Genomic DNA, 27,547 nt, shown 5'->3' with positions numbered 1-27,547 from the left:
CTCCCTGTGGGAAGTGGTCCCAGCATGGTCTGTAATAGGAAGTCCCTGGTACTCAATCCTGCACTGCATGAGTCTCCATGTTCCCTTACTGGGCAAAAGGCAATCACTCACCACAAGGAATTTGTTTTCAAAAACAGCCCTCTGGCAACTGTAACATGTGATTCAGTGTTTGGGATGCCCCATGGAAAAGTAAACAGCAGCATAAAAACATAAGCAGAGCCTGCTGGATCAGGTCAAAGGCCCATCTCATCCAGCATCCTGTTCTCACATTGGTCAATCTGATGCCCATGGGAAACCTGCCAACAGGACCTGAGCAGAAAAGCATTCCTCCCACCTACAATTCCCAGCAACTGTAATTTAGAGGCATACTGCTAAGTATGACTCATGATGGGTTAGGGTAGAATCCTGGTGTCCAACAAGAAGGTGCTTCTCTTACCATGGGAACTGCTAATATTGCTATGATATAGCATAGCTGTAAATAGGAGTTCCAGAAGGGCACAAACTGTACGTACGTGTTAGTGGAAAGACAGCTTTATAGTTTATGTTAAGGACAAACGACATGTGATCTTAAATGTGTAGTTTGGTATTGAATGGATCTTTTTTAAAAAAAACAGCAGCTGGGACCCACTGGGAAACCTATTAAGGACTAGAACTGTGACATGCATGGAGAGCAATTAACTCCTTCTTGCCATGCTGCAAACCCAAAAAAATCACCCCTTGCTGCTATTTGGCATGAGAAGGAAGCCATAAGTTCTCAGGGGAGGGGGGGAGATATTTTTGTTGAGACCATAGCACAGGAGGAAAAGGTTAAACCCTCCACACACACCATGTACTACAGTATTCTCAGTGAACACACAAAGAATAGAGGGAATACCTCTGACAGAATAAACCTTGTGGGGAAAAGAATTATCCTTGTTTTGTTTTTTGAAGGGAAGCAACAATCAGCTCTGCATGGGCCATCTTCTGAAGGAAGCAATGCAGGCAGCTTTAAACACATCGCAAGCAGACTGTATTATTGTTGTTGTTATTAAAGAGGTTGCTTGATGGATGTGGGAACAAGCAACTTGCGAACAGTATTGAGGTGTAACATAAAGCAGTAAGTCACACTGAAGTGGGCTGCTATGCTATTAAGAATCCCTGAAATACTTGCTAACAATTACTCCTCTGGGAATGGTAAAGTCCCCAGCTATGCTAAAATGTTTACTTGAAGCCAGGTCATAGAAGACTCACTGAAATCAAAGAGTATGACTAACTTAAGTACATTGATTTCAGTGGGGCTACTCTGAGTAAATTGGATGTCATTCTCTTCTAAGAAGAGGATAGCATTAGTCAATGCACATGAAAATAGCCCTGCCTTAATAAGACATTGTGGATTTTTACATCAACCCATAATTAGTTCTTCAAACAGCACAATCCTCCTTAAGAGGTTCTAAACGTATCTAGAAACAAGTCTAACATTAAGAAACATTATAAATTCTGAATACATTTTGTACCACTTTAGATTGGTGGGAAATACAATATTTGAATCTCTCTCTCCTGGCAGGAAATACAGTTTTTGAATCTCTCTCTCTCCCACCCCGTGTTACAAGAATAGCACACCAGAGTTCTAGTCCATGTCTCTCCCTGCTGTGCGAGTTTTCTTATGAATTCAAAAATGTCAGCCTCCCCCACAAACTGATTCCGTGTCAGAAATATTTTCACCTCCTTCTCACCTGCACAGATCCATCTGGAAGAATTTCTCAAACCTGAGATTAATATTTTATTCTAGCTTTTTAAGATAGCCTTTAGCTTTGAGTTTAGGCCCAGTCCCATTTTCCCAGCAACATGTGCTACCTTTTTGTTGGTGCCACCTAGTCAGTACCCTCTCCTCATGCTGCAGCAGAGCAGCCAATGAAACATAACAATTGTGACATCATCTCCCATAGTGTCCACAGCAATTGTGCAGCTCCTCCACAAATCACAAGGTTGGCCACAGACTGCTCAACTAGCAACTGTGCACAGAGAACATCAAATGGCACCATCTCACTTGCAACATCCCATTTGCCCTCACCCCAACTGTGGGCACTGGGCAGTGAAGCTGCAGAAATAAGAATCAATTGAGTTTCCCTCTGTGTAGAGGTAGGCACAAGATCTGTGCAGGATCCTATAGAGCAGGGGTGGTTAACCTGTGCCTCTCCAAATGTTGTTGTACTCTAGCTCCCATCAGCCCCAGCCAGTATGGCTGATAGCCAGGGATAATGGGAGTTGCAGTTCACCAACATCTGGAGGACCAAAGGCTAGCCACCTCTAGTATAGCGGCTAGTTGACACAAAACTGTGTTTGGACCCTCGCTTCCTGACCCTTGGTAATCATTGGGTAGTAGTGACAGCCAGTGAGTGCATTGTCTCCCTTTGGTAGCTGGGTATTATACTTTATACCACTACATGGGCCGGTGTTGTATATTGCTAAGTCTGTTGTCCTGCCAGGAGTTATATGTGGGTAAATCCTGTGGAAAGCGGTGGGATTTGCCTTTATATAGTTATGGACAAAAATGCAGGCTACTGTGTTTTTCTGTTATCTCCCAGGAAACAAGAGTATTCATTCTTATGTTTGTACAGAATTTAAACAGTGTATCATCATCATCAAAAACCTTGACATTTGGGCTTTCTGGGGTTGATTTGAAGTGTTGCATATGCAGAAGTCATTCCAGTGTTTGCATGTTATGCAATGCATTAGCTGATAAGCCAGTGCAATTCCAAATTTGGTTTGAACAGATGCTCTTGGAAGTCGCTGATTCATAGGGTCGCCATAAGTCGTAGTCGACTTGAAGGCACATAACAACAACAATGCAACTTATATGTTATAATTTATGTATTTATTTATTTCTCTGTTGATATGTTACAAATGTATACATAATCTTTACCCATGTATGCTGATATAGCAATTACCTTTGTGTCAGCAAAACATAACATGCTTAAACTGATGGACTCTACAAGCAGAAATGGTAAACACTTTACAATGCAGCAAAAGAGTGAGGTCAGTCTGAGGATTGCATGTGTTATGAAGGAATTATGCACCCTCTAGTGGTATAACAGTTAATATCACATCCAACAATACTGGTATATTTTTATCTTTGGATATACATTATTTGGGATCATTTATACAGTGTGCCATCAATATGAATTGTAATTTTGGGAAACAACATACAAGGTCACAGGAATCCCCCAAAGTAATGAAAATGTATAAAAAGTGATTTATGAGTGAACAGTTTAAGACTACATATAAAATGAACATGTTTTATATTTTATACATACATATATACACACACACACCCCTATACATTTTCATTGCTTTTGGGGGTTCCGGTGACCTAGTCTGTTTCTCATACTTTTGGGAACCTTCTCCTTTGTTTTGACAATCAACTATTCAGCAGAGGGGGGAAGGAGAAAATAACAGCTGAAGAATGTGTGTGTGCGTGCCCGTGTGTGGTACATGCGCGCACACACAAACACAGAATATTTAGGCATTGCTCCTGTTAAAGATGAAGATTAAGGGTTTAAGTCAATGGATGGGGAAATTGTGGCAATTTAGATGTTGCTGGAATCCAACTCCCATCAGCTGTAGCCAAGATGGCCAATGATCAGTGATGATAAGAGTTATCCAATAACATCTGGAGGGACACAGCTTCCTTATACCTGGTTTAAGTGAAAGGTTTCGGGGAAAAAGCTGGTTTTGTTGTGTAAATTTGTATATTTGTTAAGCAGAGAACAACAGCGGTCTGAAATATGTGTGTGCCAGTGTGTGCATTTACCTAAGAAAGCAGGCTTTTACCCTGCATTGAGATCACTGAGACTTAAGACTTAGTAAAATAAGAAAAGCTACTTTATTTATAGAAATACATAGTAGATAGAAAAGGCATACCTAGTTCTAACTAACTAAGTTGGAGGCGCAAAGCCCAGGCTTGGGAGTTGCCCTCATGGCTAGGAGAGAGAGCAGAGATAAGGGTGTCTCCTCTCTCTCGGAGAGTGGAAGAAGAGAACAGAGGAAAGGGTGGAAGGAGGAGGGGCAGATAAGCTTCCCTTAAGACGTATCAGTCTAACAAAGGAAGGAAGACAGTCAGAGCATCACAGGTAAAGGTAATCAAGCCTATCCATCTGGAGGACCCTAACTCTATCTCCCTTCTGGAACATAAACAAAAGAACAAAACAGGAGTTGCTCTTGCCCCACTTCCAACAGGTTTTGAGGTGTTTGAAAGAACAGAGAAAGGTGGCATCATGTAGGAGTTCAAGGTGAGTGTTCTAGGCATAAAGAGCCTGTGGAGTATTTAAACTAGTGATTCCCAAATAAGGCAGGGAGAGGGGCTGAAACATCCCTTCAAAAATTAAGCTACTGTGTTAGATGCATCTATCACTCTATGTCTGTTGAAAGAGAAGGGCCCTGTACAATACTAATCCCTCTGCCCATACATGGCAGTGACAACATCTCAAGGTAAACAGTACTGATGCACTTTGATTCCTTAACGCCACAACTGACATACACAGAAACATCACACCTGCCCAGATAGTGCAGTCCCATCCCTGAGAGGCTGGGCAAAGAGAAGAATGGGACTCCCAGAGGTTGTATTAACTGATCTATATTGTGGATGCTGAAAATACAAATGTTATATTTTTGAATGGAAGGGCGCAGGTAGGATTCAGTTGCATACCAGAAAATCCAGACTGCATAATTGAAGTGGATTTCGTGCTCTTACACAACAAAATTGTTTTAAAAAAACCCAGACTTTTTGTGGTAAAGAAGGTGATGGGGAGAGGGAGAAAAAAGAAAGAAAGTGACAGGAAAATGCTCTGGAAAGTGTGGAATAACAGCTTGATGTGGCATTGTATAACCTTCCCACAAACAAATCAAGGTGAATGCTCAGTAAACAGTGGATGTCATATATTAGACATATAACCTCACGACAAACTTTGTGAAAATTTATTTATTTATTAAATTTATATCCCACCCTTCCTCCCAGTAGAAGCCCATGGCAGCAAACAAAAACACTAAAAACATTCTAAAACATTATAAAAACAGATGTTAAATATATATTAAAACAAAACATCTTTAAAACATATTTTTTTTAAAAAAAGCTTTAAAGACATCTTAAAAGCAATTCCAACGCAGATGCAGACTGGGTTAAGGTCTCTACTTAAAAGGCTTGTTGAAAGAGGAAGGTCAGTAGGCACCAAAAAGATAACAGAGATGGTGCCTGTCTAATATTTAAGGGGAGGAAATTGCAAAGGGCAGGTCTCACTATGCTAAAAGTCCACTTTCTATGTTGTGCTCAATGGACCTCCTGATAAGATGGTATCTGCAGGAAGCCCTCACCTGCAGAGCTCAGTGATCAACTGGGTATATAAGGGTAAAGATGGTCTTTCAGGTATCCTGGTCCCAAGCTGTATAGGGCTTTGTACACCAAAACCAGAACCTTGAACTTAGCCCAGTAGCTAACAGGCAGCCAGTGCACTTCTTTCAGAAGAGCGGTGACATGTTGACGATACCCTGCCCCAGTGAGCAGTCATGCTGCTGTATTTTGCACAAGCTGCAGCTTCTGGACCAGCTTCAAGGGCAGCCCCACATAAAGCGTATTACAGTAATCCAGCCTGGAGGTTACCAGTGCATGGACAACAGTGGTCAGGCTATCTCAGTCCAGAAACAGCGGCTGCTGTCTTACTAGCTGAAGCTGGTAAAAGGCACTCCTAACCACTGTGGTCACCTGAGCCTCTAGTGACAAAGATGGATCCAGGAGCACCTCCAGACTATGAACCTGCTTTCTCAGGGGGAGTATGACCCCATCCAAAGCAGGCAACTGACCAATTATCTGAACTCGGGAACAACCAACCCACAGTGCCTCTGTCTTGCTAGGATTCAGAATCAGTTTATTGGGCCTTATCCAGCCCACCACCAAGTCCAGTCAGCAGTCCAGGGCTTGCATGGCATCTCCCAGTTCAAATGTTACAGAGAGATAGAGCTGGGTATCATCATTGTACTGCTGACACCTTGCCCCAAATCTCCTGATGACCGCTCCCAAGGGCTTCATATAGATGTTAAACAGCATCGGGAACAAGACAACACCCTGCAGTATCCCAGAACACAATTGCCAGGGGGCTCAAAAACAATCACCCAATGCTATTCTCTAAAAACAACTCTAGAGGGAGGATCGGAACCACTGTAAAACAGTGCTTCTGATATCCATCTCACCAAGTTGGCCAGGAGGATACCATGGTCAATGGTATCAAAAGCCACTGAGAGATCAAGTAAGAATAATAGGGTTGCACTTCCCCTGTTCTTCTCCTAATAAAAGTCATCCATTAGGGTAACCAAGGCCAATTCAGTCCCATAACCAGGCCTGAAGGTAGATTGGAATGGGTCAAGATAATCTGTTTCATCCAAGAGTACTTGCAATTGCTATGCCACAACCCTCTCAATCACCTTCCCTACAAAGGGAGGATTTGCAACTGGGTGGTAGTTGTCACAAACCAATGGGTCCAGAGTGGGCTTTTTCAGGAGCAGTCAGATCACCGTCTCTTTCAGGGCGGCTGGAACCACTCCCTCTAGCAACGAAGCATTGCCCATACCCTGGATCCACTTGGTCAAACCCCCTCAGAAAGGTTTAATAAGCCACGAAAAGCAAGGGTTGAGAGGAGATGTTGCTGGCCACATTGTCGCAAGCACCTCATCCATGTCATCTGGCCGCATCAACTGAAACCGATCTCAAGAAGTTGCAGCAGATGTTGCACTGGACACCTCACTGGGGACTACAGTAAATCTGGATGGGGAATCAAGATTGCTACGAAGTCCAGTAACTTTACCCTCAAAGTGCCTTGAAGTGCCCTTCACAGTGGGCCTCTGAAGAGTCTAAAACTCCATTTTCTGGAGGTGATGTCATCAGACCACTGACAATACGGAAAAGCTACACTGAACGGCTACTTGAGGATGCAGTGGTGGCAGAGAAATGGGCCTTCTTTGCCACCCTCACCGCCACACAGTAGGTACGGTTATGATGTTTCTCCTATCATGCAGTTCACTGCACAGCCTCTCACCCTGCGCAGGAACTACACATGCACCGTATGCCCTCCCCACTACCAATCTCCTTCAGATTGGTTTAAATAAAGTAAAATAAAATAAGAAATAGAAGGCGATAGCACCCTCATCTCTGGGACTCTCTAAGGGGCTCCCCAAGGGACAACCACTTTGGGTGTTGCTCCTTTGGTGGTGATCCCAACACCAGCAGACCCACCACCCAAGGGCAGCCAGGCTTTTATGCCTCCTGACCCAGCCAGGAGCTGATGCAAGAGGATGCATAATGGACTGCAGCCTCTCTTTGGATTCCGGGTCAGGCAAGGGGTTCAAGTCCTTGTAGCACTTACCAGGGACCTCACCTGTCTCAAGAGACAGCAACCCAAAGGAGCGAGCGAGCAAGCAACCAGATGCTCAAGTACTCACTCCCAGGGTAGGTCTTCTCTAGTCCCTCAGTGCTGCCGCTGTTCCCCTAAATCAGGGTGAATGCTCAAACAGGTAATCTGGAAGTAACCTAAGAATGCCTTCATTTTTGTTCCCGTAAAGTACCCTGGGCCCAAGGTATCAACAGTTTTAATCATTTCTATCTCTGCAAACCAAAGTTATTCAGTGTACATTTACTAACAGAGTCCTGGCTTTGGGCACTGCTGCCCAATCCTCTGTGTAGGAAAAACACTGAACTTGCTGTACTTGTGGACTAACATTTCAGGTTCATTTGGATATGGAGGACAGGACAGGATATTGGACTCAATAACATTCAGTACTTTTCCTGTCCTTCTGCTCTCCTCTGTGACAAACAAAAGATAAATGCCGTCTCCATTCAGACAGCATGATAGACAGCAGCCATAGACAGTTTCTTAAAATTAAATTATAGGGGGCTACTTTACTACTGGCTGCTTGCCAGCCTCCGATGGCAGATTTCTGTATGTTGTTGTTATGTGCCTTCAAGTCAATTACGACTTATGGCGACCCTATGAATCAGCGACCTCCAAGAGCATCTGTCATGAACCACCCTACCCATATCTTGTAAGTTCAGGTCTGTGGCTTCCTTTATGGAATCAATCCATCTCTAGTTTCGCCTTCCTCTTTTTCTACTCCCTTCTGTTTTTCCCAGCATTATTGTCTTTTCTAATGAATCATGTCTTCTCATTATGTGTCCAAAGTATGATAACCTCAGTTTCATCATTTTAGCTTCTAGTGATAGTTCTGGTTTAATTTGTTCTAACACCCAATTATTTGTCTTTTTCACAGTCCATGGTATGCGCAAAGCTCTCCTCCAGCACCACATTTCAAATGAGTTGATTTTTCTCTTATCCGCCTTTTTCACTGTCCAGCTTTCACATCCATACATAGAGATTGGGAATACCATGGCCTGAATGATCCTGACTTTGGTGTTCAGTGATACATCTTTGCATTTGAGGACCTTTTCTAGTTCTCTCACAGCTGCCCTCCCCAGTCCTAGCCTTCTTCTGATTTCTTGACTATTGTCTCCATTTTGGTTAATGACTGTGCCGAGGTATTGATAATCCTTGACAAGTTCAATGTCCTCATTGTCAACTTTAAAGTTACATAAATCTTCTGTTGTCATTACTTTAGTCTTTTTGATGTTCGGCTGTAGTCCTGCTTTTGTGCTTTCCTCTTTAACTTTCATCAGCATTTGTTTCAAATTGTTACTAGTATGGTATCGTCTGCATATCTTAAATTATTGATGTTTCTCCCTCCAGTTTTCACACCTCCGTCATACTGGTCCAATCCCACTTTCTTTTTTTTTTTTTTTTTTTTTCAATAATTTTTATTCAGATTTTCATAAAACATACAAGACGAAATCATAAAACATTCAAAGACAAAAAACAAAATCAAAAATAGTTAAACAAAAAAAAAAAACAAAAAAAAAACAAAAAAAAAATTGAAACCTCTCTTTGACTTTTTGTGGAAAGAATAAAGTAATGTTTATGAGATTTGATGATTAAGTAAGATAACTACTGGAGGAAAGTGATTTTATAATTTGACTTAAGAGACAGGATTGTTATATATTATAGACTTATAACTGATTTGATCTTTGACAAATGGGAGGTCCAATCCCACTTTCTGTATGATATGTTCTGCGTACAGATTAAACAAATAGGGTGATAAAATACACCCCTGTCTCACACCCATTCCGACGGGGAACCAATCGGTTTCTCCATATTCTGTCCTTACAGTAGCCTCTTGTCCAGAGTATAGGTTGTGCATCACGACAATCAGGTGCTATGGCACCCCCATTTCTTTTAAAGCATTCCATAGTTTTTCATGATCTACACAGTCAAAGGCTTTGCTGTAGTCTATAAAGCACAGGGTGATTTTCTTCTGAAATTCCTTGCCCCGTTCCATTATCCAACGTATGTTTGCGATATGATCTCTGGTGCCTCTTCCCTTTCTAAATCCAGTTTGGATGTCTGGCATTTCTCGCTCCATATATGGTAAGAGCCTTTGTTGTAGAATCTTGAGCATTACTTTACTTGCATGGGATATTAAGGCAATAGTTCGGTAATTACTGCATTCTCTGGGGTCCCCTTTCTTTGGAAGTGGGATGTATATTGAACGCTTCCAGTCTGTGGGTCATTGTTTAGTTTTCCATATTTCTTGACAAATTTTTGTCAAAATTTGGACAGATTCAGTCTCAGTAGCTTGTAGCAACTCTATTGGTATGCCATGTATTCCTTTTGATTTGTTTCTTCCAAGAATTTTAAGAGCAGCTTTCACCTCGCATTCTAAAATTTCTGGTTCTTCATCATATGGTTCCTCCGTGAATGAATCTGTCATCCTTGCATCTCTTTTACAGAGTTCTTCAGTGTATTGCTTCCATCTTCCTTTTCTTTCATCTCGGTCAGTCAGTGTGTTCCCCTGTTGATTATTCAACATCCCTACTCGTGGTTTAAATTTCCCTTTCATTTCTCTAATCTTTTGGAATAGGGCTCTTGTTCTTCCCATTTTGTTGTCCTTTTCTATTTCTATACAATAACTACTGTAATAGTTTTCTTTGTCCCTACGTACTAGTCGTTGTATAGTTGCATTTAGGGTTCTGACCGTGTTTCTATCTGTATACAGATTTCTGTATATTGGGTGGCATTTGAAGCTAGTCTTGCTCAGAGTAGATACACTGAAACTAATAGACATGACTAATTTGATTTCATTCATTTCAGTGTGTCTGCACTAGGGATGGGTGAGAAATTAAATTCAGTTTGCATTTCTAGCTGAATCTATCAAATTAGCACTTTCCAAAACAATATGAGAACCGAAACACTGCCATCATTCAAAATTTGCATTTATTTGAATTTTGCAGCTCACCACATTTACAAAAATATATGTTTGGGGAAAGTGTGCAGAAAAATGATCATATGAGTGAAAATAACATGCAAAAATGCATTATATGATGAGAAATTGTTTGCAAAAATGTGTACATTTATCAAAACTGCCTACAAAAATGTGTTTATTAGGAGAAATTCACACTAGAATGGTGGAGACTTTTCATGAGGATTATTTTTAAAATCGCAAATTGCTGTAGAAATGTAGATAACTGAATTTAAGACAGAAAAAATGAGAAACAGAGAACCAAAATTGACAGATTTTCCCATTGCTAGTATGCCCTGAGTAGGAATGAGTTGAATACAACCCATAATATTTTTCTTTCACAGAGGAATTTATAAGGTGATAAGAGCGGGCAGGAATGTACAGGTACAGTAATGAAAAAGAAAAAAATGCAATTCCAGAACAAAAGCTATTTTCTACCTCCACTGCTGGAGGCAGCGTGTCTCGGAATACCAGTTGCTGAGAATCACAAGTAGGGAGATTTCTGTTGCACTCAGGTCCTGCTTGTGGGCTTCCCATAGGTTTCTGATTGGCCTGTCAGGACATGATGCTGAACTAGATGGGCCTTTGGCTTGTTCCAGCAAGGGTCTTATGTTTAAGGGTTGGCTGCTACTAGAACTTGGGAATTCTGGCAAAATGCATTCCACTCCCATAACTGAAGATAAAAGATGCCGTTTTATGGGATGGCAGATAAGAATTCTTGATGGAAAGTCTTTTTCAGTGGTGGCTCCATGTTTGTAGAACACCCTCCCCATTGAAGTGCATCTGGCCACTTAGTTGTTTTCTTTTAGGAAACCAGTGAAGATGCACCTTTTCTGGCAGGCTTTTGGAATTTGAAATAATTTATGAAATATTTGATAATGAAGGTGATGATGATGCTTATTATGAATTGAATTGATGTAGCTATTTGTTAACTACTGCATGTTTATGGATATTATGTATTGTATTCAATGTAGTGCTAAGGAGATTGTTCTGTCACCCCAAGCATTTCTGCCTGATGGAATGATCTCCTCTCTCTTGCCCCCATGCTCTGTTCTGGGGGTTCTCCCAACCCTCTAGAGCAGCTCTGAGGAGGGCATTGGGGGCGTGCAGGAGAGGAATGGGGAAAAAGTCCCGTCATGCTAGCAGGAATCCTTGCATTGGCTTCTGCGAGTGTAACGAGTTAGTTGAATACAGTCCAATGTTATTTATGTATGTAGTATGTTATGTTGTTTATTGTGCTGTATTTTATTTATTTATTTATTTAATTATACTTGTATACTGCCCCATAGCCGAAGCTCTCTGGGCGGTTTACAGTAACTAAAAACATTTAAAAAAAATACAATTTAAAACAGATCTTATAAAAACAATTTAAAACACATTTAAAAATTTAAACAGTATAAAACACATGCTAAAATGCCTGGGAGAAGAGGAAAGTCTTGACCTGGCACCGAAAAGATAACAGTGCTGCTGCCAGGCACCTCGTCAGGAAGATCATTCCATAATTTGGGGGCCACCACTGAGAAGGCCCTCAGGCAGCCAGTGCAAGCAGGCCAGTCGGTTTTATATGTTCAGACCGTCTGGTCCCTGTTACCAATCTGGCCGCTGCATTTTGCACAAGCTGCAGTTTCCGAACCATCTTCAAAGGCAGCCCCACGTAGAGTGCATTGCAGTAATCTAACTTGGAGGTTACCAGAGCATGGACAACTGAAGCAAGGTTATCCCTGTCCAGATAGGGGCTAAGCTGGGCCACCAACCGAAGTTGGTAGAAGGCACTCTGTGACACCGAGGCTGAGCCTCAAGTGACAGAGATGGTTCTAGGAGAACCCCCAAGCTACAAACCTGCTCCTTCAGGGGGAGTGCAACCCCATCCAGGACAGGTTGGACATCCACCATCTGGTCAGAAGAACCATCCACTAGCAGCATCTCAGTCTTGTCTGGATTGAGCCTCAGTTTATTAGCCCTCATCCAGTCCATTGTTGCAGCCAGGCACTGGTTCAGCACATTGACAGCCTCACCTGAAGAAGATGAAAAGGAGAAATAGAGCTGCGTGTCATCAGCATACTGATGGCAACGCACTCCAAAGCTCCAGATGACCACACCCAACAGTTTCATGTAGATGTTGAACAGCATGGGGGACAGAACTGACCCCTGCAGAACCCCATACTGGAGAGTCCAGGGTGCCGAGCAATGTTCCCCTAGCACCACCTTCTGGAGGTGACCTGCCAAGTAGGAGCGGAACCACTGCAATGCAGTACCTCCCTATACAGTACCCCCTGTAAACCACCGTATGGCCTCTGAGTAAAGGGCGATATATACATTTCTAAATAAATAAACAAATAAAGGTGTACTTTCAGGAAGGCTGCCTAGAATGCAGAAACAGTCTATTCTTGGCCTTATATATTACAGACCAGGAGATACCAATGCCAAAATCCTGTACAACCAATTACATAGTCTTGTAGTGTTAATTCCATCCCAAGCCTGATCTCAGTATCCTTCCTTTGCTGTACTATACATGCTTGAAACTGTCACATACGTGTCTGTGGGGTTGTGGGACGGAAGTTCCACTCATGTGCTACTCTGGAGGAGCTAGATGTGGCTACCAGTAGCATAGCATACCAGGCTAAAACAGTAATTTGCACATGATGGCCTCTGTCCCCTGCTCTCTTACATTTATGTATCAGAGGCTGTAGTGGGCCATTTTGTACATCAGATTGACTTAGAGTGTGTGAAAATGGATAGCAAACACTTCCCCAGTTATCCAGTGTCATTGATAACAGTCTTATCTGACACAACACATTTGTGCTGATAAAGCTAAGGTGACAAAATTACAAACTGCATAGTTTTTTAAGTCTTGATTTAAAATCCTAATATATCTCTGGGCCAGCAACTGAAAACTGAAGGGCTTGCTTAAGAAATGCTCATAACTTCATATGACTAGGTCTTAGAAAAACAGAAGGCCGGACTTCCGGGAAGGGTGACTTAGCCTGTGCCTGCTTTTGAGACGGGCTCCTGCCTCAAAAGAAGCTTATTCAGATATATCAGTCAGTTTTTTCTTTTTTTTTTGACTGATTAAACTTCTCCCGGGTAGGGAGAAACGAAGAGATTAACCTCAAAGCCTATTTTTGTTGGGACGACCAGATCTCATTAATTTATGGGACGAGGTCCAGCCGACGAAGGTGGGACGGATTTTCAACAGCAAGCTCTATCTGTTAAAGCGAACGTTCATCTTATCTTCTAAGAGAGAACGCACTAACAGGCAAGCACCCTTCTTTCTATATTTTTCTTTTACTTGACTTAAATTGTTGCTGTTTAAAAGAGATTTGCCAGATTGATCGGTTTTTGACATCTCACTGGGGAGCCGTAACTTCTCTCTGCTACGCACTAATTAATAGCTTATCTCTGTTTTTGTTGCAAAAAGCTGTCCTGGATTTGCATTCTAAAGATATACACAGAAGAGGGATTTCTATTCCAGATTTTTATTTTGAAAAATATTATACTGTTTTGAGACTACTCTCTTTTTGGTCTATTTTATTTTGACGAATCTGTTTCTTGACGATTGCCATTAATTGTTTCGATCCTGGGAACTGCATTTTGTTTACTTAACTATTGGAGAGATAAGGCTGTCTGCTCTGTTTATACTGTGATGTCACCAAGTTTGGAGTATTAACCCAATTGTTGCTGAAATAAGAAGTGGTTTTCCTATATTTTTCTTTTAAAATGGCAATTAAGAAAGTGGCTGAGAATCTGGAAATAACTATGTTTCAGAAAATAATGGATGAGATTGAGATAATGAAAATTGAATTGAGTAAAATGAAGCAGGAGATTAAAGATATAAGGGTCCCTGTGAGAGAGGTGACCCTGGAAGGGGTCCCTGTGAGAGGGGAGACCCCGGAGATTGGAACAGGGGTCCCTGTGAGAGAGGAGACCCTGGAGACTGGAATAGGGGTCCCTGTGAGAGAGGAGATCCCGGAGATTGGAACAAACGTGGAACAGGAACAAGATTTGGAGTCTATGGACTTTAGAAATAAAATCTATTGTTTGGAACTCAATGTTATCTCTGAAGAAATTAATGAAGATTCTAGAGATAAAGTTATCAATGGCATGGACTATCTTCTGGACTGGAATGATGTGATGGAGCCCAATATAGAGAAAATCTATGGAATTAACTGCAGCCATGTGACAATGGAAAAACTTTTAAGAGATGACCCAGTGTATTTTGAAAAAAAGAACAGAGATATGATTTTACAGCAGTATTTCAGCAACCTATTCAGAATGGATGGCAAGAAAATATTTGGGATAGAGGTAATTCCCATCAGACTCTTATTATATGACTATGGCTTTGACAGCAAGATTATTATGGAATACTGATAATGGAAGATTGGATATTGAAATTACTGGACTTAACAAGACTACTGAAGATGGAAGATGGAAAATGGAATTACTAGAGATAATAGAACAATGGCTATTGAAATTACTGAACCTAACAGATTCTGATGTGATGGATTAATTGAAATGTTTATTTTGACTATGGTTATGACAATAAGATTATCATAATTAGTAATGAGATGGATTAATCGATATGCTTATCTGGAAAAAAAAATTGATAGATATATTTCTTAAAGAATTGAAACCTCTCTTTGACTTTTTGTGGAAAGAATAAAGTAATGTTTATGAGATTTGATGATTAAGTAAGATAACTACTGGAGGAAAGTGATTTTATAATATGACTTAAGAGACAGGATTGTTATATATTATAGACTTATAACTGATTTGATCTTTGACAAATGGGAAGTCAATATTTTACTCTTTATTTTTTATTTTTGTTTTTTTTTTTTCTTTTTTTCTTTTTGTTTAACTATTTTTGATTTTGTTTTTTGTCTTTGAATGTTTTATGATTTTGTCTTGTATGTTTTATGAAAATCTGAATAAAAATTATTGAAAAAAAAAAGAAAAACAGAAGGCCAGCTTTTCAATTTAAAGGAATTCCTTTACACCCAAGGCAACATCTGGACCATACATTTAAAGTACTATTATTCCACTTTAACAGTCATGGCTTCCCCCAAAGAATCCCGAGAACTGTAGTTGTTAAGGGTGATGTTAGGAGACGCCTATTCCCCTCACAGAACTACAATTCCCTGAGTGGTTTAATGATCCTTCTTCCCAGGAAACTCCATTTATCCATATGGAGTATCTCACAATCCCTTTTTGCTTTTACCAACCTGAATAATTTGATGCCATCAGCAAAGCCTGGCCATCTCACTGACCCTACCTATCTCCAGATAATATATGAACAAGTCCCAATACAGAACTTTGGGAATCTCCACTTTTTAAATCCCTCTATTATAAGAACTTTCCATTTATTCCTATTTTTTAACCAGTTACCAATCTATAAGAGGGCCTGACCTCTTATCCCATGACTGCTAAGTCTGCTGAAGAACATTTGGTGAGATACTTTATCAAGAGGTTTTTGAAAGTCCAAGTAGACAATGTTTTCTGGCTCATCCCATCCACATACCTGTTGATACTCTTAAAGAAATCTAAAAGGTTAGGGAGACAGGACTTACCTTTGCAGAATCCATGCTGATTCTTCTTCAGCAAGACTTTTCCATATTTATGCTTGATAATTTTATTTTTCATAATAATGCCAGAACAGATAGTAAGCTAACTGGCCTATAATTTCCTGGATCCTTTTAAAAATTGGTTTTACATTGGCTGCTTTCCAGTTCTGTGGAATGGAGGCCGCTCTTAGTGACAACTGACTTTTTAATTAGAAGATCAGCTATTTCACACTTGAGTTCTTTAAGAAATAAGTCAATACTATCTGGATTCAGTAGTTCATTAATTTTTAATTTGCCAATAACATATTGAGCTTCATCTATTTTCACCGCTATTTGCCTCAGTTTCTCAGAACCTGAAAAACTCAGTTCAGGCACAGGTAGCTTTATGTGTTCCATAATGGAAAAAGATGCAAACCCCACAAGACTGAACATTCCTTTGAAACACACAATCCATTTCATTCCATAGTTATAACATTCCATCAGGAATGGCTAACACTGGCTGCTTTCACACTGCACTTTATTCCACTATTCTGACGATTTCTTGCTTGGTAATTTGCGCATTATATTTGTTCTTTCACACAACGCACAAGCTAGCTCCAGAATTCTAGTGGAATGTAGTGGAAGTTTAGTGCTAATGTCCATGATAAATGATACCAGAAATAATCCGTTAGCAAGGCTGGGAACCTGGACGATAGCAGGAGCTTTTCACTAGCTGTAGTTGCTCACATGACAGGCATCCAGCATGCAGAGCATTCCAACCCTTTAGTTGCGCAGGGGTTTTTTTGCCTGATGAATGTTGTACTGGTATTCTGGCATTGGTGCAGATAGCAGCAGCATTTCCCCCACACACCCCAGTCTTGATACAACTAAAACAATTTAAAAAGTCAGATCCTAAAGTGAGAGGGCTTTCATGGTGACGGGACAAGATCTTAGACCTCCTACACTGTCGGGAACAGTGCTCATGGGTGAGGGACGAAAGCAAGCCATGTGAAAGACAGTTGTGTGAAATGCCAGTATATTGTCTGAAAAAGCTGCTCTTCCTTAATGCAACAGGTACTGCAGTGTGAAAGGAATTTTAGAAGCGCTACCTTTTTAATCTATTAAACTAACGCATTCAGCCCCATGTGTGAAAGCAGTCACTGTGAGGTGACAGACTACAGCACTGTGACAGGCTGACAACTGCAACATGTTGACACTTTTCTTTCAACATGGTTAAATCCTAATTATAAAACACTAATGTTGAAAGTTTGGCAATCTCCAGTTCAGAGCCATGTTATGCCCACTTACCGCGGCCATGGCACTCTCCAGTTCTCTCACTGTGGCAAGGACACTCAGCAGGGCAGCAATGGTCAGAATGACGCTCAGGCATATCCCAACATAAAAAACTGAGGAATGGAGATAGTATAGAAGTAAGTATGCAAAGCATTATAATTTTATGAAGTTCTCCACTCAGTTCTGACTATCTAGTTGTTTGTGGTAACTTTTCCAAATATAGAAAATACATTACAGTAAGACTTCCCTTAAGCATCAATGTTGTAAACAATGCTGTTCTGCAGTTAACACCTTTCACTTCTCTGCATCATGTTCTAATTGCCAACCTAATTCCTCAAGGAGCTGAATTCTAGCAGTTATATGAAGGGATTGTGTGTTTATTTTAAAAAGTATGCTCTACCTTTGTGACTGAGAAATGGGTGATCTGTACGCAGTAGTGTAGTGGCAAATTCAGACATGCAAGGTCCCTTTATGTTAGTCACAGCCATGCCCCCTCCCCCCTTTTTTGCTGTGGTGTTAAGAATGAGATCCTTGTTAATGCGTTCTCCCACAACAACAGACATCCCTAGGAGTCAATAAGTATGAAAGAGGAGAGTATTAGCTACTGAGAAGAGTCTCCTCAGGGCTGACTCACCTCCTTTTGCTCTGATTGGCTCCAATCAGCAGGAAAGGAAAGGAAGCATGTTAGAAGACTCTTCTCAGTGGCTAACACACTACTCTTACATGCTGATTGGCTCACAGGATGCTGGAGACATAGCAACCCTGCTGGGACCTTGTTCCCAAAAATGTAAGGGGTCTAAGACCTCCTGAGACCCTAGGCAACTACACCCCTGTCTCTAAGTGAGGCAGGGAGGCCAGGACATAGGAAGGTTTCCAATGAAATTATCTGTCTTCCAGTAAATATATGGAAAATGAGTGTAATTGTTGCTGTCTTGAACAGAGAAGATCTTGAACACTAATAATCAGACAGGATATATGGAAGGGTACACTCCAGAGATTAGGGGTCCTGCTTTTCTCAATTCTCTTTGTACCAGGCACCTTATTTCCCAAGTCTACCTCTCACCACATGTAGTATTCCTCCTTAGGACTATTACAGTGGGTTGACTGGAAAAAGAAAGTAGGGCTCCTTACTGATGAGATCACTTTAGCTGACATTCTTTTAACTGATTAAACTTAAATATATTATCAAAAATTGAATATAGCTGCCTTCTTCGGATATTACACTTTGCAAAGTAAAGGTCATCTTTAATATTTTATTTTCACATTTCCTATTGCAGTAACATACCAGAAACAAAACAGCTTCAAAAATTAAGAGAGTATGCCCTCAAATGTCAATCCCACCAATTAAAATTTGTCCTTAAGGATTAAAATTTGACCCACTAATTAATAAACAAAAGCATTAATGGATTAAATTATGATTAACTTGTAGCAATAAAAATGACTGAGACAAAAAATAAAAGTATCTAGAATTCCTTCTACATCAGAAACATAAAGCCTAGGAATTCCATTAAATCAAGTAATAACATTCGGACTACTTCAAACAACAAATAATTAAAAAAGCAAGAATATACAAAGTAGAACAAACCCTGGCCAGCAGTTAAACTGATGCATTCTAATCCTAATCAAGGCCCATTATTTCCCAGACTCCCCAGCACTTACCTACACTGTGAAAAGATCTTTTGTAGACGTTTGTCTTCAGAGAGGCATCATTTATGACTGCAAAGTGCTTTCCATAATACGTGACAATGGCCAATATACTTACTGATAGTCCAAGCAGCTGAAAAGAGAAAGAGGAAGCCAAGGAGAGAAAATAGAAAGGAAGGTATACAAATCAGGCAGCTGGTATTTTACATCTACATGGTTTTAAAACATTTTAAAGTCAATTTGTATAGTTTAGCCCTGGAGTCCCCAACGTGATGCCTACAGATACAGCCTTGGTGCTCACCAACGCCCCCTGTTCCTCCCAATTTTTATTTTTTTAAAAATGAGGTTATTATTTTGCTTTGAGAGGTTGTTTGGTGGTGGTGGAATGTTGCCTGTTTTTTGGGAGGGGCACAGCCTGATTTTTTGTCCACTTTGGAAATATGTGTAGGTAGTACCTCTTTTGTGACAGTACTCACTGATATGGAGTACTGGCACCTTTTTTTATCAAGAAATGAGTACCGGCACCTCATTCCCCTGCCAAAAAAAAGCACAGTGTGAAAGTGTTTTGCCTGTTTGGTGTGTGTGAGCGTGTGTGGGCTAAGCATTTTCTTCTGTCAAATGGGTATTTTTAGTGGTTATGCCAGTTTATTAGATTGGTAAATGTGCCCCAGACTCCAAATGGTTGGAGACCCTGGTTTAGCCACTGGCCATTATGAAGAAAAAAAAGAGATACAATCCAAAAATCTAAAACATTAAAATAAATCCACAAATCCACAGTGGCGGAAGCAAGAATTGTATGGAATCTTAGACATTGTCCTCTAACTCAAGGATGGCTAACCTGTGGCTCTCCAGATGTCGCTGGATTCCAACTCCCATCAGTCCCAACCAGTATGGCCAATATTCAGGAATGATGGGAGCTGTAGTTCAGAAACATCTTGAGGGCTAAAGGTTAGCCACTTTTGCTCTAACAGCATTAGCTAAAATCTGGCAAAACTATGTTCTCTTCTCAGGTTAAATGTATCAATTCTGTAAAGTTTTTCATTTGACTAAATAATAGCATGGGACAATCTTTACCATCCTAAGAGAGGAAATGTCTGAGCGAATACACAATTCAACACCTTCATGGTAACTCTGAAAGAAGTAACTCCCTGAATATCAGCATATCTGAAGTATGAAAATTATACTTGGATAACAGGATTAAACCAACCCTCTGCAAGTAGGTTCCTGTTTATTCCAGATAACACATTTTTGTAACTGATAATCCAGCATGCCTGAAAGCTGTAACCAATAATTAAAGCCTGGCTATACATTTTCATAGACAGGTAGAATAACCCCACTTCTAAGTCCAAATACAATGCCAGAGTGTATCCAAGCACATCTGGAATGATCTGTAATATTTTATTCTGAACACAATCTGAATCTTTTGAGATTTGGAGGCTCTAGATCTTTGAACTTTGTTTCTTCATCAGGTTCAATATAGGCAGAACCTGCCTTTCCTTCTTTAAAACATTTATATACTGCTTAATAATTTGCATTTCTAAGTGGTGTACATAAAAATGAGCCATACTGACAGAGCTTGGAAAAGTTACTTTTTTGAACTACAACTCCCATCAGCCCCAGCCAGCATGGCCACTGGATTGCGCTGATGGGAGTTGTAGTTCAAAAAAGTAACTTTTCCAAGCTCTGGATACATAAAGTAAAAACAACAAAACCAACATTTAAGAACCCACCAATAATTTGTTAGGCTTTAAGCTTGGCTGTTTTTACATGGGATTTCCAGGGATGTGCACTTGTTCAGTCTTATTCTGACCAATTAAGTCATTTATGTTTATATGACCTCCTTGAAAATGCTTTCATTTGTCTTGAGTTTTTGGGACTGTGGACTAATACCCTGCATTCTACCTAGCTCTGTATTGGTTAGCTCTGCCATTTCCCAAGCCTATTTCATGAATTTGTAAAACGTATACTGAGATGCGTAGTTAATCCAGACTGGGCATAACTGTCTACCTACCATCTTCCTGCATTTTTACTGGATTCAAAAAGCATCTGAAAATATTTTTATTTCAACAGGCTTTTAATGAATAATTTTCATTTGAAATTGATGTCCTGTCTCATGATTGCTGCTTTTAGATGATGATGATGATTATACTGATATTGTTAATTCTTCTTCACTGTAAGCTACTTTGGCTGCTCTTTGAGCAGAAAAACAGGTAAAAATTTTAATCATTACCTGAGTCATCTTAGTAGGAACAAAAATAAATAAATTAAATGACATGTAATAACATATTGGCATTCCAGACCTATATATATTTACTTTGACAACGAGGAAGCTCTTGGAGTACAAGTAAAATTGCAGGTCAAAGGAAAGGAACCACCAACTGCATCACGGGGGGGGGGAGGCAGGTGAGAAGATACGGGTCTCATGTCACAGTAGCCAAAGGTGGAACTTCCCTCTGATTAGCTATAATGGTGCCACTGCAGGTGAAGATGGGATTGCAGTGGGAGCTCTCTAGCCAGCTGACCAACGGAAGAATGGGAAATAGCTCTGACAGGCTGCCTTGCACAATTTTAACAAAGCAGCAGGCCTGTGAATCATCTTGTGACTCTGAAGTGATCTAGAAAAACTGAGACAACTAATGGAACCCACTCCAACCCACAGAAGAAAGACGGGCATTTAGGAGGATGAAAGAGGGCCTTGCTGAGGTCACTGTCTTGCAGTTTCTTAACTCCCTGTCCCCAACACAACACAAACCCACAGCAAATGTTTTTGTGGGGGAAGCATGCTCATTCCTAGCCAAAGTTACAACCCTGCGTTGACTTTTATTGCAGCACTGAAAAAAATCTGAAACACGTTTACTAATGACATTATATAATATCTAAAGAAGAAGGCAGAGGACCAGGATTTCAAAAGGTACTCTCCATTCAAAATAATTCCTATAGACTTTTTCTTGTTTTTCAGCATTTTTTTAAAAAATCACCCAGAACTTTATCTCCCAAGATACCAAAAAAGATACTTATTTCAGAAATGATTGATATGCTATGCTTTCCCAACATTTTAAAAAATAATTTAAATGTATATTCTACATATTAAAATATCTTTTCCCCCTCAGCAAAAGACAGAAACCATCACTGTTTTAAAGCTGCAATGCGTGCTGGTGTTACATTTCTCAAGCGCTTTTTCACCACATTTAGAATGACAAATAGAGAAACCACAAACCTACAGATAAGGATAAGAAACAACGGTAGTGCTGTGGAGTAGCGATAAGACCCTTAAGACACATTGTTAAGTCTTGCAGTTTAGCTACACATTCCTTGTATCTATTAAAAATTCAATTTAATGGTTTTGTTAATGAAATTCATTTCCCATATCTAATAACAAATTACAGTAATCTGTACAGTCAGCACCGTTTCTGCATCGCTCCCCACCATTACCATAACAAAGAGGCTGGTCACCAGCAGCTGACACTTCATAGCTCGGACCCAGTATCTCTGTCCCATGCCTTCCTCTTCTTACCAGTTACTGGCAATCCTTCTGCAGGAGAAGTTGCAAAACAGGCTGTTTAGAAAGGTTTGACTTGCAGGAGGTGCTTGCACCACTGCATCTTGGGAAATGTAGTCTTACTCATCGACTATCCCCTCATACATTTTCTTATGATTGTACTAAGACTTTCCATTGACGCTTCTCCCAGAGTTTCACTTTAATAACTCACATAATTGAAACAGTTTTTACATGAAATAATTCCCCAATGTTGTCTGTCTGTACATACACATGACGATCATCTTGGCCCATAAAACCTTGGGCACAATGCCTAGTTTGAAAATGGAACCTCACAACACCAGCCAGTCTGAGGCTAACCCCAGCATCTTATCTGGAAAGTTACCCCACAGAACATCCAGGGGGAAAGGATAGATACTCTGAACACTGGGTTCAGAGACCAGATGAAGTCAGAAGTAACGCAGGAAACATGGGAAGAAGTAGAGACAGAGAACCTTAAGGCAGAAGTGCCAGGCAGGCAGAGGCAGGATTAGAATGGGCTTCAACAGGCACAGTTCCAGGATTTGGGGAGGGGTGCTTGGGCAAAATACCTTCAGTCGCCCTCTTTAATCTGGCAAAGGCAGGGTGCCCTTTTGGTGAATTCTCATACAAGGCCTCTAAACATCTTGATTGCTCTGCGTAAAATGAAAGTGGTACTGTCGTTGGGAGGGTAGGCCCTCTGTGGAATCTTGCAATTTGCTGTCCTTACCACCCTCTCATTCTGATCCTGAGCAGGTGTGCTAGAAATAAGCGACAAGAAGAGAATAGTCATATAATTGTTGTAAACCGCCCAGAATTGTTGTAAACCGCCCAGAGAGCTTTGGTTATGAGGCAGTATAATAATAATAACAACAACAACAACAACAATAAACAAGGGGAGACATTCCATTCACATAAGAAGCAGGATTTCACTTGGAAACAGTTATGGTTAGCAGGAGTCATGAGTGATCTATGGATCACTAACAGAAAGCTCTTGACTCCAATTAATTACTCAGTTGGGTAATTAACGGAGTCAAGAGCTTCCTGTTAGATTACAAGGCCCTCTGCTGAATTGGTTTGGAAGTGAGAGTAGCTTTCAGTAGCAGGCTCCTCTATACAGTCCCTGGATTACATACTGGCCACTTCCAACATATTCCAGTAGCTACTATGTTTCATGATAAACAGAAAAATTAGGAAAATGAAGAAATAGGAAAAATAAGTCAAACTGCATGTTACATAGTGAAAAATAGTAAACAAAGTCAGATTGCACAGTCTATGTCTCCAAGTATGCAAAGCCTGTTTCTCAGGCTTCAAACTACCACAGCAAAACATCTTTCAGCTGGTCAAAATCAAGCATGTGAGATATATTAGAAGGCATTTTCCCACAGAAATGAAGAAAAGCCAAACTGGAGTTGGTTTATTCCACACCCTGTGATATTTTCTGGAGGGAAGTTGGTACAGCACAACAGAGATGGGGAGATGACAATATGTGTATAGGACAGAGCCAGACATTTTGCCAGCTACCAAATGGCTGTTATAGACAATCCAGTGTGTATGCTCTAAGATTTCTTTTTTCTAGAAATTTTTATTTGCTTTTGTAAGACAACCACAATACAACATATAACGCATACTAACATATAGATAAGAGCATATATGTTTTGGTATTATAGTATATAATTTTGTTAACATTTACTTGAAATGTATTTTCTTCTTTCTCTCCATAGTGCCATCTTATACAGTCTTTCCACAGGAAGCCATAGGAGGACATTCTGAAATTGCAGGGAACACCAGTGTGCAAGTCTCAATGCACATACATTGGTAGTTGCAACACAGGCTGAGAGTTGTGGGCCATTTTTTCTTTTAAGTATCACTGGAGACCTTGGGCACCCCTTTCAGAATGCACAAAAAATAGTGTATTTATTGGCTACACCTTTGCACAGTCAAGTTACCAAAAAGTGGATAGATTAGTAACATCCCCAAACATGTATTTTTAACCTCTAGATCTTCATGGGGACCAAAAACCTCCAAAAGACACAGTGGATTTTCCCCCCTGACATAAATGCATTTGGAGTTCCCACAATCCCTGCAGACAGCCCCAAAAGGATAAGGATCATCAAGAGCATACCTGGAAGAGAATCAAGAGATACTTGTGTCTTTTCCCTTGTAGGGCTACAGATAGCTTTGGGGGCAATTTTTAGCAGAAAAAAATGGCACAAGTCAAAGCACTAAGGACACTATCCATCCTCTCACAACTATCCATCCTCTCACAATTCAGCTTTAATTTGCAGCCTCTGACAAATATTTTGTAATCTGTAAAGCAACAATACTGGGGGGAAAAGACATGTGACTCAGAGTTACACGTGGTTTGGGCCTTATGGACAGCTATAATCAAAGGTAATTATACAGCTACGAGAGTGGATGTATACTACAGTCACAAGGATTTTTCGCATTCCGCAATGTTAAGTTGAAAATACCCCCATGCCATTTTGATCCTTCCCATAAGCTCATTTCAAAACAAAACCTTACAAAACTTATAGTCCTGAACTCAGAAATGCTTGATTAACAACCCCCTAAATTGTCATGGTGATACACAAAACAGTCAGAGAGAATCGAGAGTTCAAAATGCAAAAAGAGAGGGGGAAAACCAGACCCCTTTTGAACACTTTTCTGTCAGAGGTCTCATAATCTGTTGACATTAGTTAAAAAACAGCCATGGTCACAGAGTACCTGTAATCCTATTACTCACCTTGCCCCCATACTCTGATCTTCATCTTCTGCAATTTAAAGGTTAAAAAAATGCCTGGCTGATTTTTAATTAATTTAAGAAATTTTGGCTTGAATTCAATGATAATGTTGGGCATGCTCAGTAAGAACCAACTGTCAGTGTTCTAAAAGCCAGACTCCCACCTGATGGGCTTGCCTAAACAGGGGGCCACACCTGAATCCTGGGAAGTGTAGTTTGTGAAGGGTGCTGAGAGGAGATACCTATTTCCCTGACAGAGTTCCAGTGGCCAGAGTGGTTTAACAGTCAGACGCTCTGACTGAACCTCTGTGAGTGGAACAGAGCATCTCCTAGCAACTCTCAGCACTTTTCACTAACTACAGTTCCCAGGATTCTTTGGGAGAAGCCATGACTGCCTAAAGTGAAATAACAGTCTGGTCTGGATGTGGCTGGAAACAGCTTTGGTTTAAATATGGGTGGGAGACTACATGTGCCTCCTGCAGAATAAAAAGGTTGGGGAAACCCTGAAAAAGAATGATACTGTTCACAATGTTTTCCTTTTGGAAAGGAAAGAGGGGCTTCCCCTATGCCCAGTGCCCACCCACCCAATCTCCTCCTCTTCCCCTCCCCTCCCTTTCCTGCCCTCCTCCCCTCCCACAGGTCAGTTTCACCTATCCTAAGCATGACTGCACAGGAGTAAATCCCACTGAATTCAATAAGCATGCAAATGATCAAACCTACCCTACCCTCCTCCTCCCTCCTATGCCCTCCCTCTTGCCCCTTCTCTCCCCCTTCCTTCACCCCTCCCTTTCCCATCCCCTTCCAATTTTCTCTATGATGAAAGGTCAGTCCTTTCTAAATGCTTTTAAAAAAGGATGGTATGGTTGCTGTTGTAGTTGTTTGAGAGAAAATGTATCTAGTAAATGCATTCTATTGATGTCAAGGTTTCACAATGTGAAAATCCTAATCTGATTATTTAAAATATTTAAATTTTATTTCCATATTCAAAAATCCCTTTCCTTTTGCAGTAGGGACAAGCTATGTAGGAACACTTGATGGACACAGGTTTTGGGGATGAACAGGAACAGTTATGTTGGTAACAATGACGGTTTAGAAGATTGCATTCTTTCTTTTCTTTAAATACTGAACATCACCTTTGTCCTTTCTCTACCCTAAACTTTTAAACAATAAAGGAAATTTGGATGTAAATTCACTTTGTCCACTAGAGGACCTCAGAGGCTAAAGAAGTATTTCTGTTTCCTCCATCCAACTGTAGCAGCTCTCTGAACTGGAAGGGACTTCATCTGCATATAACAGTAAAAGATGATACACAGTGAGTTAGTGGTCTTCACATGGTTTATGCTGGCAATGGCCATGTTTCAACATTTCATCACATGTAGCTTATCACATTGTGTTACAGGGGGTTACAGAGCTGCACCTTCCAAAATATATAGAATTATTAATAAATACAGATGGAGACATCTGTCTTAGGGTGGCCAAAATGCAAAAGAAGAGAGGGCTCCTGCATGTTTAATGGCTCAGTAGGAGATGGGAGTTCAGCAGGTTTACCATGTCATGCAAAATGCCTTCTTCTGCACAACTATTATTGGTCCAGGAGCCCTGTCCTCTTTTGCATTTGGCCACCTAAATCTATTTCTGGCCTGCGACTCTTTTGCATGCTTTACCCATAATAATGTTCTACTTCATGTTAATATGTGGATTGTTTTTAATCCTCTCATATTTAAATATATTGCCTCTTAAAATATATGTTTAAATGTTCATCTCTCTCCCCAACCCCCAATATGTATTTAAATGAATGTTTTGATATGTTCAAACTGCCAAGAACTGGGCTTTGAAGAAATCTAGGGCATTGCTATGTTTTAGTGTGCACATTAATCTGAGAGGTATGATCAGGTCATTTTGTAAAGGAATTTAAAGGATTGGATTCTTTAGGCATCCCTAATTAAGCATACAGAAGCCCTAACATTAAAAAGCTGGCTATTCGTGAGGCAGCACTGTTGAAGCTGGAGACAACTGTTGGTGAGGACATGAGAAAGTATATGATCTGGGCTTGGCTGCACTATGGAAAATAAAAAAGAGGGGGTCATACATCCACGGAATTTAGGGCCTAAATATCTGAAATACTGCCACCTTCCCTACAAACCCTCCCAGGTGTTAAGTTCAGCAGGGGGGGTGCTCTTGGTAATTCCACTGCTCTCAGCAGTTTGGGGGGTGACAGGAGAGGGCTTTCTCTGGGGAAGCCCCTAAGCTGTGGAACTCCCTCCCCCTGCCAGAGGTGCATCTTGCATCTTCATTATCTAGTTTCCCCCATATGCTGAAGACACCTCATTATCCTGGCCTTTGACACCTGAGACATACATTTTTAGACCCACACACCCTATTCTTGTGACTTGTAATCTGTTTTAAACTATTTTTAATATTGTATTTTTAAAATTGCTATAACTTGTT

The 27,547-nt window shown here is 40.5% G+C and overlaps 1 protein-coding gene across 3 annotated transcripts in view; it reads right to left on the bottom strand.

Moving 5' to 3' along the window:
* TSPAN32 (tetraspanin 32) overlaps nt 1–22,360 on the bottom strand; it is a 66,164-nt gene extending 43,804 nt beyond the window's left edge. For all 3 annotated transcript variants that reach the window (XR_009760928.1, XM_061613091.1, XM_061613093.1), the window contains exons 1-3: nt 22,275–22,360; nt 18,858–18,975; nt 17,214–17,311 (exon numbers count right to left, since the gene is read on the bottom strand). Coding sequence is in view for 2 of the 3 variants with exons in the window: in XM_061613091.1 (XP_061469075.1) it covers nt 17,214–17,311; nt 18,858–18,975; nt 22,275–22,340 (282 nt within the window). In the remaining variant the exon portion in view is untranslated. The remainder of the gene's footprint in view (nt 1–17,213; nt 17,312–18,857; nt 18,976–22,274) is intronic.
* Between the last annotated feature and the right edge of the window lie 5,187 nt (nt 22,361–27,547).

This window comes from Rhineura floridana, chromosome 2 (genome assembly GCF_030035675.1).
Source record: "Rhineura floridana isolate rRhiFlo1 chromosome 2, rRhiFlo1.hap2, whole genome shotgun sequence".
NCBI classification, from domain to species: domain Eukaryota; kingdom Metazoa; phylum Chordata; class Lepidosauria; order Squamata; family Rhineuridae; genus Rhineura; species Rhineura floridana.
This window is presented reverse-complemented; position numbering and strand designations above follow the sequence as displayed.